This window comes from Xenopus laevis, chromosome 1S (assembly GCF_017654675.1).
Source record: "Xenopus laevis strain J_2021 chromosome 1S, Xenopus_laevis_v10.1, whole genome shotgun sequence".
In the NCBI taxonomy this organism is placed as follows: Eukaryota; Metazoa; Chordata; class Amphibia; order Anura; family Pipidae; genus Xenopus; species Xenopus laevis.
In genome coordinates this window covers 116,438,497-116,453,343 of record NC_054372.1, presented here as the reverse complement: position 1 = coordinate 116,453,343, position 14,847 = coordinate 116,438,497, and the positions used below count along the sequence as shown (strand labels likewise).

At 38.2% G+C, this 14,847-nt stretch overlaps 1 protein-coding gene across 3 annotated transcripts in view; it reads left to right on the top strand.

Moving 5' to 3' along the window:
• Positions 1-14,847, top strand: part of ric1.S (RIC1 homolog, RAB6A GEF complex partner 1 S homeolog) — a 70,119-nt gene that overhangs the window by 20,614 nt on the left and 34,658 nt on the right. For all 3 annotated transcript variants that reach the window (XM_041580123.1, XM_018243821.2, XM_018243822.2), the window contains exons 3-5: positions 1,663-1,742; positions 10,292-10,399; positions 13,014-13,156. In XM_041580123.1, the coding sequence (XP_041436057.1) occupies positions 1,663-1,742; positions 10,292-10,399; positions 13,014-13,156 (331 nt within the window). The remainder of the gene's footprint in view (positions 1-1,662; positions 1,743-10,291; positions 10,400-13,013; positions 13,157-14,847) is intronic.

Below are 14,847 nucleotides of genomic sequence, written 5' to 3'. Positions count from 1 at the left end.
CTCCAGTAAGCCTCTTCAGCGTGACTCCTAACGCTGTTTGGGCAGAAGTCGCTTCAGACGAGTTTGTGCATGTGCTGAACATATGACATCACTACACTTCGGGCAGGAGCGGCTTCAGTGGGATATGTGCATGCACAAATTATTCTCATGGTTTTTTTTTTTTTCTTATCCAATTTACGCCCTTATACTTTATACCCCTTGGGGTACCTTATAGCACATGAGTGATACTCCCCTGTCTAACTCAGCCTGCAGCCTTATGCCCTTATATGGTCACAGATGCCCTCGTAACTTAAATTCTTATCACTTACAGTAGGGGTACCTTATAGCACGAGTGATACTCACTGTCCCCTGTCTACCTCTATGTCAGGAAGGCTACTGACGTATTCAAATGGGTCAATGGACCTCTGCCATTGACTTGTAAATGAATTCAGCAAGTTTTAGGTGGTGGATATTTGAATTAGAAATGTTTCCATAGTGGAGGTGTGATAAATCTCACATTAAAATTGGGATGGGTAAATTTTGACATACAAAAATTAAAAAATTTGAATTTGCTAATCGACCCATAATAAACTGCCCCTAAGTATTGGCTTAAGTAGTGTAAAGGTCTCCACCATACATTTCAACATCCTCCATCTGGCAGTCTATGTGTTTTCCAGTTCTCCGGAGAATACTCCCCGCTTGAATGTCAACTATTGTATTTGGTTAGAAAAGAATTATGGTTCGGGGCTGCTTTTTGTGATTTGGGATATGAAAACCTCTGTCCAGTTAGTGTTCAGTGATGTAATAATATGCTTTGTTATTTTCACTTCCTATTTTGTAGCAACAATTAAAGGAAGACCCTTTCCTGTTTCAGCATTCTGAAAGCCCCATGTATAAATTTAGGTCTTTACAGAATTGGGTTGCTGAGTTTGCAGAGAAAGTAATGGATTTTCTTGCACAGAGCCCTGAGCTCAACAGACATTTAGATCTATTCAATAGCATGAAATGATGACTGCAAGCCAGGCCAGATCCTACCAAAGCTCTTGTGTCTGGAACAATTTGGGGGTTTTTTCTTCCATTAAGGGGCACATTTATTAACATTGGATACAAACCTCACTGGTGATGTTGCCAGTAACAACCAATCAGATCTTTTGTTTTCCTAACTGCATATTAGGACAGTGAAGATTTAAAGGAACTGTGAAAAGTCATGTGATCTTGGGTATTTGTTTTGGCCAAAACCTGTTGGAAAAAGGCTGAATTTAAAACTGAATCCTGTATTCAGTGCACCCCTAGTAGTGATTGGTACATCAGAAAAGTGAGAAAAAATTAAACGCACAAAGACAGATACCTCTGGAATCTTAGATTGAAAATGTAAAACTTGTGGAGGAAAAAATTATTGATGATGGTGCTGAGGCTCTTTAACAGAGATACAAATAAAGTTATACATACATACATACATACATACATACATACATACATACATACATAGATGTGAAAACATTTATGTATGAAACAAAGCTCATACCTTCATCTTGTTGAATAAATGAATGATATACTGCACAGCCTTATATGTAACCACAAAAGCACAACTTTGCGCTCAGCATTAACTGTTATACAAGGTTCTGTTTTTGTACGATATGACTTGTTACCCATAAACTTAAGTTTTTTTGTTTTCATTTTCAGACTGCCAATGGATACATTTTGTTTTTTGACATCATACCTGTGGGAGAGGACAAATATCTGTACGAGCCGGTGTATCCTAAGTGAGTTTATTCTTCATCTATATATGTACGGCTTCAAAAACATTTTTTTTAAATCTATAAATATATTTACAGAATCAAACATACAGTCAGCACTCGTGTGTAAGTAGATAGCTGCACCTGGGTGCAGGTCCATATGAGCATAAATGGCATCAACAAATAAAGTTGAAGCCTTCTGCTTCCCCTCCTGCCATTCTTTTCTGCCGTCAGAAAGGAATTTGCTCACATCCTTCTTAATCACCCATTCTTGTGTCATGTCCTTATCCTGATTTTTAGAATATTTAAATAAAACTGACCTGATCTGTTCAACTGATCCAGTAACTTTTGTTAGGTGAAATCGGAAAGATGATAGTAATAATTTGACCAAAGTAACTGAGGATGAAAAAAGCAAAAAATGGGTCACAGAAAGAATAAATGGATCTCTAGTGGTAAGGCAGAATGTGCAAGCAAATGTATCTCTTACAAACTGGAATGTTGATATTCTGTTAGATTTCCACTGGGCAAAAAAATTACAATATTTATGTTCCGTTATTCATTCAAAAAAACTTTTTAAACTATTTAAACCATGTTTTATCTTCTGATAGGGAATCATTGCAAACGGCGATATGCTCATCTCGGCAGCAACTTCACCCTTTTGAATGGTGTTACTTGTTCATTTGGCAGTGTTCTCTTTTATAAAAACATCACATTTCCCAGATAGTATTGGTTTCTGGGCACATGGTCCCACCATGTCTGCAGATATGAGAGGCAGATAACATTGCATGGAGTAGCCAGCACTCCAGATAACAACCCATGACTGAAGGTGCATCAGCACACTAAGTATGTCCAGTTAGGGGATTAAGAAAAGTGCCTTTTTCACATAAAATTTCAGTGCTGTTTTTTCTACATAAGTGTTCTTTTCTATAATGCACTGGGAGTGCTGTTAGAACATTTCACTCTGTTCATCAGTATTACCAGACATTCCTTTTAGTGTAAGTAATCCATATGCTGGCAAGCATCTACTTGTGAAAACATGTTCCCCCTACTTGTAAAGAAATTGAACCTCTTTCTACAGCAAAGTTAAAAGTATATACTGGTTTAACACTTGTTTAACGTTAGACTGGTGTAACACATTTATGACTTTGCGTTTTTTGATATGTTTACAGATGCTCTCATGCTGGATCTTTTCATTTAATACGTTTGTATACTGTGATAGTCCTTTATATGAAAAGATTTACTGCAGCAACAATAACTATTGGTGGCAATTCTGAATAATTTGAAACCAACTGAACTAAAAAAAAGTGTTGGATGGTGAACAACCCCTTTACTGCTGTGCAAACAAGGGAGGACAGTCTGGGCACTAATGCACTGTGCTTGCTGCCCTCTTTGGTTTTCATAGGTTTAATCGTATTGGTTAACAAAGGAGTGAGAAGAGACTGTGCATGCATAGTAGTGTAAGAAGCCATACTGCCGTGCCTGCTCATGAGTTCATGTTGTAAATTTGCTGTAAGAAAATAAACTGCACACACTCTAATGCAATGTATGTGCTTAACCCATTTACAATAGAACACTCCATTTTATTGACTCCGATCAGTGTTACTTTGGGGGTTTACTGGTGACCTTTCTAATAAAGCGTACTTAGTTTTAACCTTTCCTTCTCCTTATAGCTGTGTTCATCTTTGCGCTAACTTTTAAAATGATGTAGAGAGTTTTATTCTGAGACAATTTGCATTTGATTTTCATCTTTTATTATACGGTGTTTCTCCGTTATTTAGCTTTTTTATGCAACAGCTCTCCAGGTTGCTAGAGTCCAAATTACCCTAGCAACTATGCACCTATTTAAATAAGAGACTGGAACATGAATAGGAAAGGCCCCAAGTAGAAAGATGAGTAATAAAAAGTAGCAATGACTATATATTTGTAGCTTTACAGAGCATTTGTTGGGGGTCAGTGACCCCCATTTGAAAGCTGGAAAGAGTCAGATGAAAAGGGGCAAATAATTTAATAAATAATGAAGACAAACTGAAAGCATGCTTAGAATTGCCCATTCTATAACATACTAAAAGTTAACTGAAAGGTGAACCACCAAATCCGAATCCTAATTTGCATATGCAAATTAAGGGTGGGGAGGGAATTGCATGACTTTTTGTCACAAAACAAGGAAGTAAAAAAAAATTTCCCCTTCCCACCCCAATTTGCATGTGCAAATTAGGATTCGATTCGGTATTTGGCCGAATATTTCGCAAAGACTTCAGGGGTTCAAGCCTAGCTGCACTGAAAAAAAGTTCTTTGTAGCACTAAGATCATCAAATCATTATCCATTTTTCTTTTTAGCAAATTATTATATATTCATTATCATCATTAATAACCAATAATAAATATATTAGAACATACCATGTTTTTCTTCACATAAATAATTTTTGATTACCGGTATATTGTCCATTGAGGCCAAACTATGCGTAGGACAACATCCTCTGGTTAATGCAGCTTTTTATGTAGGTTGCCCCTGATTGTGATACGTTCTAGTATGGTCCTTCTTTCTTTTGAAGGGGACTGACTTTTTTTGTTCTGTGTTCTGCTAATTAGTAGGGATACACCGAATCTAGGATTCGGCCTTTTTCAGCAGGATTCGGCAGAATCCTTCTTCCCGGCCAAACCGAATTCTATTAGGGGCAGGGAGAGAAATTGCGTGACTTTTGTAACAAAACAACGAAGTAATGTTGTCCCCTTCCATCAATTCAAGTTCAACCTGTAACCAGTAAAGGAGTGGTGTGTGACAGACAGTTTTCATCCAGCTTAATGATATATGGCTTAGTGTGTTATTTGGTGTTTCTCCACCATCTGATGCAAAGTGATGCCTTCGAGAATCGGAAGGTATTTACTTGTCTCATGCCATACACACAGCACTGCCTAGATACCAAAAATTACAGTTTTGATTCTCCGATAAGGCATCATGGGCGGAGACATGCAAATCACTCCTTTGTGTCCCTTTGGCCAACTATGAACCATTAGGCTGTATCTAAGCTATAAACCAGCGGTTCTGGATGCATAGTTGGCCAAAGGGACACAAAGGAGTGATTTGCATGTCTCCGCCCATGATGCCTTATGGGAGAATCAAAACTCTAATTGTTGGTATCTAGGCAGTGCTGTGTGTATGGCATGAGACAAGTGAATACCTTCTGATTCCAGAAGGCATCGATTTACATATAATTGCTAGCTAAGGGCTTTTTGGCTCTGCTCACCATAATCAGAATTGGTTCCCCATTTTTCCATCATCTGAGAAACACTGTGTGCCATAAGACTCATATACAAAAAGATATGATATCGCTCAGCTCCAATGTTTCAATTATAAATTACAAATTATGTGAAGCGGTGAAAATATTCACTTAATTTAATAACACGCTCCCCCTGTTTTTTCGATGACCTGAGTGTATATACCCCAGGTCTTGTGCTTCTGGATAACTTAATGTTAACAATCACGGATAAAATGAGGGAGATGCCGCACTCACCGAGTTGAATGAGTGGTCCAGGTGCATTGCCCTGAACCGGTAGCTCCTGATGCGTTTCTTATCACAGATACGTAATCATAGGCCTGATGCCTATGATTACGTATCTAGAAACTGAGCTTAAAGCCTTGAACACATACCTTTGCGGTACCAGGTGCTGTACTGAAGGACCCATGCCTGTTTCAGGGTCAAGTAATCCAGTCAAAGCAGTTATCAGCAGCACACCGTAGATTTGAACAAATGTGAAATTTATTGTATCAAAACATTTCAAACAGGGCAACGTTTCGGGCCACCCGGGCCCTTTATCAAGGCTTGAGAAAAGGCCCGGGTGGCCCGAAACGTTGCCTTGTTTGAAATGTTTTGATACAATAAATTTCACATTTGTTCAAATCTACGGTGTGCTGCTGATAACTGCTTTGATATGATTACGTATCTGTGATACGAAACACGTCGTCATACTGATGATTTTAACGCATTGAAATAAACCAACATTTATTTCCTACGAGCGGTTTCCGGAGTGCATGCCAATTTTTTTCTGCACTGTGTGCCATAAGCCTTCGAATTTAAGCACCATGTTCCCTTTGACTGCTTTCTCCCTATGGGGCAAATTCACTAAAGGACAAAGTGACTAACATAAGTGAAAATTCGCCAGCGTGACGTCATTTCGGTACTTCGCCGATCTACTAACGGGTGCAGACGTAACTTCGCTAGCAAAGGAGATAGGCTCTAGCGCTACTTCGCACTCTTACACCAGGCGAAGTTTCGCTCTGTTGAAAGAGCGTTACTTCGCAAATTCACTAAGATGCGCATTTTACTCAACGTTACCTCTTGTGCCAGACTTGCCTTCGCCATCTCAGACCAGGCGAAGTGCAATAGAGTAGATAGGAGTTCCTCAAAAAATAGCTGAAAATTTTTTTCTAAGTCCCAGAAAATGCTGGCGACTTTTCATATTTGAGGGTGATAGGCTGCAAAAGATTTTTTCTGGTGTACCCAGAACATTTCCTAATGTAGGGGCTTCCCCTCCCTACATTTCCTCATATATGGCACATAAACTATACACTGGGATCATGTGTAGGGCAATATAACAACTCTATTTTATTTTATTAAGGTTTCCCGGTTTTGTTACATAAATGTCCATTTGTCCCGCTGTATGCAAATTTGCCAACACCATCGCTACTTTGCTTCGCTTGCCGCAGTAACAATAGCGCAACTTCGCCAGCGCTCGGCGCCCTTAATGCAAATTCGGATTTTAGTGAATTGGCCTTGTCCTATCGAATCTACGCCTGGTGAAGTGTTGCGAAGCCGTCGCTGGCGAATTTTCAGAGGTTAGTGAATTTGCCCCTATGGCTGATGGGGCAATTTACAGTGTGGTATATTAACAATATAAATGTGTTAATGAAATTACATATAAAAGATGTTTTACATTTGATGTGTTCATAGCAATGTGTCTGTGTATGGATTTAGCTTATTTGTGTGTCATAGTTATCAGAAGTAGTGTAATTTATGTTGGGTCAAATGCAGGTGCCTTCTACTTCCCAGTACTACTTTTATGCTCTCTCCCCCATGTGTAATAAAAGGCACAGTCATTACTCAAGTGCAGTAACCTATAGCATGACAATTCTGTGATAATATTTACTGAGCAAGCAAACAAGGTAGAAATAGCTTTGCTTCAGTATTCCTTGCTGTATGAAATAGTTTAAATGGAAAATCTATGAATCACATCATGGTTGGAAGATACTGTGTGTGTAGTAAAACATAGCAACATGCCACCTTGATGGGAGCAGAAGAAGGGGGTAGAAATCTAATCAATAGGAATAACGCAAGTGCTTCAAACTGCACTAAAACTACAAACATTTTGTCTACCCATAACTTTGCATTTAAATATTCAACAGTTTGCTGGAAAACTAGAAATGGATGGCTGGTTCTCACAGGATAAATCTGTGTTGTAAAGATGTAGCACAGCTGCTGCTGATGTGGCAGCGTCGGGCAAGCATTCCTCGATGTATCTATTGCCAAGAGCTATTTGTTGTTAAAAGGTCAGAGCAATTCAAACTTGGGGAAAAAAAGCTCATGGGAAACATGTCAGCTTAGAAAGCAAAAGCATGCAATCTGATCTTCTAAAAAGCTTCCATGGTTTATTTAATCAAGTAAGAGGTATTGCATATTTCATGTAGTCTTTCTAAAGTTTGTGAGTTAATAGTTGTGTTATTCAAAGCAGTTATTCAACATTCCACTTCAGATCTGTTAAAGGGGCGCTTCAATGAGGGTGTCATCTATAGAGAAAATAATACAAATTGAAAGCAGATATATTGCTTTTAGAACAAAACAATCTTATCAGTGGTTATCATTGCTTACATATTGGAATGATTGTAAAAAAAATTGTGTCAAATATATGACTATGAAGATTTTCATTCATCCAGGTCATGGTATATCTAGTATAGGTCAATCTAAAAACAACTGGACTTGCTGAGTAATCAATGAATACGTTTCACTACTCATCGTTGCAGCTTCTACAGTTCAACTGACTGGTGTGGGAAGTTCTCGGCATATAAACTCTTCCACTAATCCAATCACAATGGCACATTGTAACTCTTCAAAGAGGTGACATCTGAAGAAATTCACAGACTTGTTGATTCTGTGTAGTTACTGTGATAGGATTATCCAATGTACTTAAAAATATAAAGAAAAAAGGTGATTTGTGGCTTATTAGGGTTAACCTAGTCTCCATAAAATCAGGGCAAGTTAACATACCAAGGCCACAGTCTCGGTTACCCTGTCCTGGCTTCCTCTTTGTGGTGTCCCAGTCTTAGAAAACAACAGGCAGTTAGTTTTGGGACAGCTCCACCCTCTTATGTTTCATTATATCTTCTCTCTATTCTATTGACCGCAGTATTCGGTTTTAGTTTTTAATCCTAATTTGGTCATTTTTTAAATTTAACGAGATCTTTTAATTAATTTAATCTCCAGCAGTTATTATATACATATTAGTGATTAATTCAATATAATTTCTTTGGTTCTAATAATTCTCACCTAATTGATTTTTTACACAATTAATTGCACCCCTATAGGAACCTTTTATCTTATCCTTGTTGGTTCAGTCTAACCATGAATTTTTATTGGGATTGATAATTGACTAAACTACCCCTGGATATCATTCACTAATTGGCACTTTATAGAATTTTTATTAATTAACCAAAAATTGTGTAGTTGTATAATTGATTAATTTATTTGGAGGCATTTACTGCACTTTAATCTATTTATTGAATTAACTCATTTAATCCTAAGAGTTTATCGTATGCTGGTTATTGATTAGGTTGTTACCCACGGGGTATTCTTTTTTCTTTATATTTTTGAGTACATTTGATTTTCTGACAGTTGTCAGTCCTCGTGTGGAACAATTGAGATCTTGTTTATTTAGGGAGTTAAGAGTTGTCCTTCTTATTTTCTAGGATTATCCAATGTGTCATGCAACTCCTAAAAACAGGTGTTACTTGTGAGAGTTGCATGAATGGATGTGGGAAGTGTTCTGAAACCGCCGGGGTACAGATGTTATAACAGCATTGTATGAAGCAGACAGGTGGTGTTGAAGGCCCCACCTCTGTTTAGGGATGGTTTCTCCACCTTGAATGAGGCGTGAAAGAGGCAATTCATGTCAAGGTTGAGAAACCTAATGAAGGGAGCGAAAACATTGATGCACGGGTGGTTAAAATAAAAGGGGCAAATTCCCCGCCTGCAAAACAATATGGTGTATGTGCGGCTCTCTTTCCACGATTCTAACATTTTTTCCAACCATTTGAGGGCCATACCGCATTTGTTTTAGGGTGGGCTCCTGTCTAGGACATTAGAGGATCTCTTTAGTCTTTATTTTGCTTCCTTGGACATTTGCAATAAATATAATAAGTGGCCACTTCAAGCATTTGCACCAACATCTCTAATAAAGTCTAATAAAGGCTCTTCTTTAATACACTTTTTTTTTGATTTTTCAATAATACCCTGTAGTTGCTGGTTCTTTTTCATGGATGTATACTAATGTTTAACCGTGCAACCGGGGGGGGGGGGGGGGTAATATGTGTACCCGCCCTATTCAAACTGACTTAAAGCAGAAGCAAACCCTTGATAAAAAAAATCCCCTACTCTGGACAGAATCTGCACGGAAGGGTTAAGTAAAGTTAGGGGCATTTTCCAGCAGGGGCAGCTATGCTGGGAGGTAGGAGGGTCTGTGTAGGGTAGGGGGGTAGGGTTTTATTTTATTAAAGGTTTGTTTCTCCTTTAAGAGTACTAACGAATTGAAAACTAGTGAATGATCGCTATGTAATGGTTGCGCTGACGATTTCACGCTAGCGAAACTATGCCAGCGTTCGGCTGCCCAGATGCAATTTAGCATTTTAGTTAATTTGTGTAGTGGTAGTGAGTTTGCGCCTGGCAAAGTTGCGCAAAATGTCCGGAGGGCGATGTTATACTTTTGGCCTTAAACGTTCATTTGCAGTAAGTGGCATAGGGATACGTTTTTGGCATCTATGGTCCCAGGCAATTGAATTAGTCTGTCAAGATTTGTTGCACATAAAACCATGCAGGCACAAACTCATAGTATTATGATCTGCAGTGAAGTCAAGTATCTTATCTCTTATTACACCTTTAAAAAGCTTTTCTACTACTGACGTCATGCTAACCAGCCTATAAATTTGAGGCTGAGAACATTGTCCCTTCTTGAAAAGCAGCACCACATTAGCAATTCACCAGTTTCTCTGCACCATGCCAGACCTCAACGAATCCTTAAAAATTAAGTAGATGATTGGCTATCAGACCTTAACTCATTTAGTACCCTGGGATAAATATAATCCGGTACTGGTTCTTTGTTTATCATTACATTATATTCCATTCTAGTTTCTTTTGAATTTCCTCTTTTTGTATTACTAGAATTTGGTAGGAAATCTTCATTAGTTGGTTCCTCATTTGTGTAGTGTAAATTGCAGTATACCCTGTTCTATTGAAAAGAACCACCAATTTAATTCTGAAGCTCACTGGTAGATCTTTGTGTGAAAACTGTGAAATATTTTTGTTTTGTAGAGGCAGTCCTCATGTAAAGTTTATCCCCCATTACAAGGAAGAACAATGTGCTCCAGCGTTGAATTTGGAAACCAAAAAAGTAATGGATTTGCAAGCTTCCATCACAAGGTAAGATACATTTCCTTGGAAAAATTCAAATAAATGCTGATGCTTGTACAGCCTCTGTTTGTAAATTTGTTAGTGGAATCTGTTTTATTAGTCATAATTTTACATTTACTAGAATTTGGCTGACCAATGATTAGCTAAATACATTATCTGTATATAAATATTTCAGATAGCTGGAAAAAATTGAATGAATAGGGCTGCATGTTGTCAGAAACGTTCACTCATTGTCTGGAAAGCACCGGTAACTTTTTTGTGGGTGGTTACTGTTTGGACAGTGCATGTTGCAGGGCTGCTTGTTGATGTAGTGGTAAGTGACCATAGTGGTTGGTTTTGATCACCACAATAGAAACACATAGGCTATGTTTCTCCTTTGTATAGCTGAAATTTACAAGTGATATGTGCAGGATTTAGGGAGGCCGGGTGACCTATATATGACACTGCTGAACATTGCTGAATATAGATAAATATAAACCATGTCTATGTACCTGTTGATGACTGGTACCTTTTAATGTATCAAAAAGGTACATCACAGATATTTACTGCCTTACAGTTCCCTGTTATCTGTCTGTATTAATGTAATGACATTGTTAATAAGTAAATGAAAATGTAATTTTGCTTTGCTGCGTTGTACCTACACATCAGTATGTCCATACTCCGGCCCGCGGGCCAATTGCGGCCCGTTTTCAATTCCAGGTGGCCTGCAGCCTTAAACAAGGATTCCCCCATTCAAGGGCAGGCCCGGATAAAAATTGGCACCCAACTGGCCAGCCTAAGCAGAGATGAGCAGAGTCGTCTATCTTCTTGTCGCGCCTGCTACGCGCAGTGACGTATTCACACGTTACCGTGTGCACGTGACGTCATGCCATCACTGAATTAGGAGCTAGTTCTCACCAGAGGCTGCCACATAACGACATGGCTGACCATTTCCTACCATACCATGCAGCCCATGCAGTCGTTAATTACACCCGTGGACTCCAGCACTCAGGGGTGTATCAGTACACGCATGTTGCTTTATGGTGCATGGGCTTTTCAGCAGGGTCCGGTGTGACAGTACATTCTGGTTGTTTTCTGTTTGCTACTGGGGTCCTGCAGGAGATACTTGACTCTGTCTGTTTACTATTGGGCTCCTAAGTGCTGTGTCTCTGGGACATCCTCAGTTTGACTATACTAGTTCCACGCCTGGCTTATTGACCTGCAGGTATATGATGTTGTTTGGTAGTCGCAATGGGAAGCTACTGCTGAAAGGAGAAGTGGAAATAAGCACTTTTGTTTTTTTTAGTAGAAGCTTTTTTTGAGTCTTCAACAGTTACATATAGTACAATATGTATTATACCTTGCCCCATAGTTTGCATCCTAGAATGGAGCACAATGGGTTGTACCAAGCTCTGAATGCAGTGCTGCCTGTGCTTCACAGCCCTGTGTCTGCTGCATTAAGATAGAGGGGAGTGTTGCTACGGCTCCCTGCCATCCAACAACCTCACAGCATCAATAGTAAATAGTAAATAGTGTGCTCAGTCTTGTTGAAGACCACAGTTCCTACACTTTCCCAGCTTTAAAGGCAGTGAAATAGTTCTCCATGACCCTGTTTGGTTGTCTCTCTGTTATACATACAGTGGGTTAGGGAATGACAGGAAGATACATGCAGTGACATCTACAAAAGGATTTCATGAAGCCCCTTATAACAGATTGCTTGGTATTAGTATCTGGCTTCAACCTTTGCTCCTCGCTCTAATGATTCAAAGAATGTCACGCTGAATGGTTGGCCCCCACACATTTTCACCTCCCCAAATCTGGCCCTCTTTGCAAAAAATGTGGACACCCCTGCCACTATCCTTTTGCTTTTCTCTTCTTCCCCTTTTATTTTCTTGTTTATTGCCTCCTTTCCAACTATGTCCATTATATTTTACTAATTATTTTGCTTTTTTCCTTTGTTATTTGATTAGTTCTGCTTATCCCAGATTTCATTTTTCTTTTTAAAGACATTTTTTGTTCTTTTACCTATTCAGTCTCATTAACATTTTTCTCCTTTTCTGGTTCCTGACTCCCTGGCACTGATTGCTGAGCAGGAGCATTCATGCTAAAAGCTTATTTGGACTTACATAAATATGTGCCTGTGGGCCATACACCTGCTATTTAGTGAAGTTTCTGCACAATTCTGTAGTTCGGATCTTGCAAATGTTTTATAAAAAGCTGTCACTTCACTACAGATTCTATCACAGCTTGTTTGTTCCAGCAGCAAACTTCACTGATATGCCTCAGAGTCTCTTTTACTTATATAATTGTACCCTTAAAGGAGAAATAAACCTTCCACCAAGTTTAGTTTTTCTTTATAAGAAAAGTAGTCATCTCTTGAGTTCATGTTCTATATATAGTTTTCTATCCAACTAGAATACAGTGTTTGAGCTAATGTTTGTGTATTAATTTATTTCAAACTCCTTGTATTCTTCTAATTTTATTGGACATTTTGGACTTACAAACCCTCTTTTAGATCCATAACTAGTTGATGCTCCCCTAGTTTTAAAGCATTTTGGATATTTACTTTTCTAGTAGGTACCATGCATGCACAAGTCGAAATAAGCTTCACGCACCAAAATATTGAAACTAACTTTTTTTGTAGTATCCAGTCCATGATGGAGGATCTCCTGGTGGCTACGGAGGATGGCTTGCTTCATATTATTCACTGGGATGGCATGACAAATGGCAGGAAAGCTATTAACCTTACAACAATACCATTCTCTATCGACTTTCAGCCTTCGAGGGGTAATGTGAAATTTTCAATTTTAACGTTACTCTGATATTTAAATAGATATTTGGTTGGAAAAAATTAAACCTGTATATCACATCTTAACACAACCCAATATTATACTGCATAAAGTGTTTACAGTTGACAACATACAGTTGACCATGCATGCATACATTAATGTTATTTGTAGGTCGGAAGTCCATATGGCTGATTTCTGTAAATCCCTGACTGAGCCAGAGGGACCCGCCCCAAAGGCAATCAAAATGCAAAATATTTATATCAAAAAGATATATGTCCCAAGGCTTCTTAAAGGTAAAAACAAGTCATTTATTGGTAATCACATTAAAAAGTTTTCGGTACATACTGACCCCACATGGCCCACCTTACGTGTTTCGTACCCTCCGGCACTTCGTCATAGGTGTGTCTGTCAGTGAGAAATCGAGTACAGAATTTAAATCTAGGAGGTCGCACCCCTTTTTTCTTTAAAACCAATCGAAAGTCACAGGCAATTAGCCTTGCTTCCTTTGTATTTTTTAACCCATAGTGCCTATGCAGGGTATTTGTACCATTTCCCTTGAGTTATACATAATAGTCTTAAATTGTACATTATATTCAAATTGTCCGTTAACATCGCAATCGCTAAAACTGATTATTGCACAACATCATATATTAGTAGTATATATATATATATATATATATCCAACTCTTAAAAAATCCAGTTAATCTATAACTTTGCACATGCTTTATTATCATCAAACTGTTCTAAATTACATAAGCCATCATTGTTACATTCTGTTTATAGTGCTATAGGGTAAGTATATTTCTTTAATGTTTCTATACATTTAGGTGTAACGTGTCACATCAAACTCATGATTAAGCCCTAATGGCAAACGCGTTCACAGGTGAAAAATCCAGTATACTTCTCTCCTTTCTAAGAGTTCCTGGTGGTCCCCTCCTCTCACTCCTAATCTCACCCTCTCTATCCCTTGAATGTAGAACCTGAGAACGCGTTTGCCATTAGGGCTTAATCATGAGTTTGATGTGAGATGATTTTTTAAGAGTTGGATATATATATACTAATAATGTATGATGTTGTGCAATAATCAATTTTAGCGATTGTGATGTTAACTGACAATTTGAATATAATGTACAATTTAAGACTATTATGTATGATTTAAGGGAAATGGTACAAATACCCTGCATAGGCACTATGGATTAAAAAATACAAAGGAAGCAAGGCTAATTGCCTGTGACTTTCGATTGGTTTTAAAGGATAAAGGGGTGGGACCACCTAAATTTAAATTTTGTACTCGATTTTTCACTGACAGACACACCTATGACTAAGTGCCGGAGGGTACGAAATGCTTAAGGTGGGCCATGTGGGGTTAGTATGTACCGAAAACTTTTTATTGTGATTACCAATAAATGACTTGTTTTTACCTTTAAAGAAGCCTTGGGACATATATCTTTTTGATATAAATTTTTTGCATACATAAATGACCATTATAAATGGGCATAAAAGGTTCTGCGGTTGCAGTTCCTTTTAAGTGGACTAGCAAAATCAGCCTGTAACTGGCTAACCGAGTACAATTCTTATCTATATATTGAAACCTCGCATTTACATTCTCACAATCCAATCCATTTTAATCCATCACACTAAGAGCCTTTCATTAGTTTCACACTACATTTCCTGTTTTTACACCAAAAT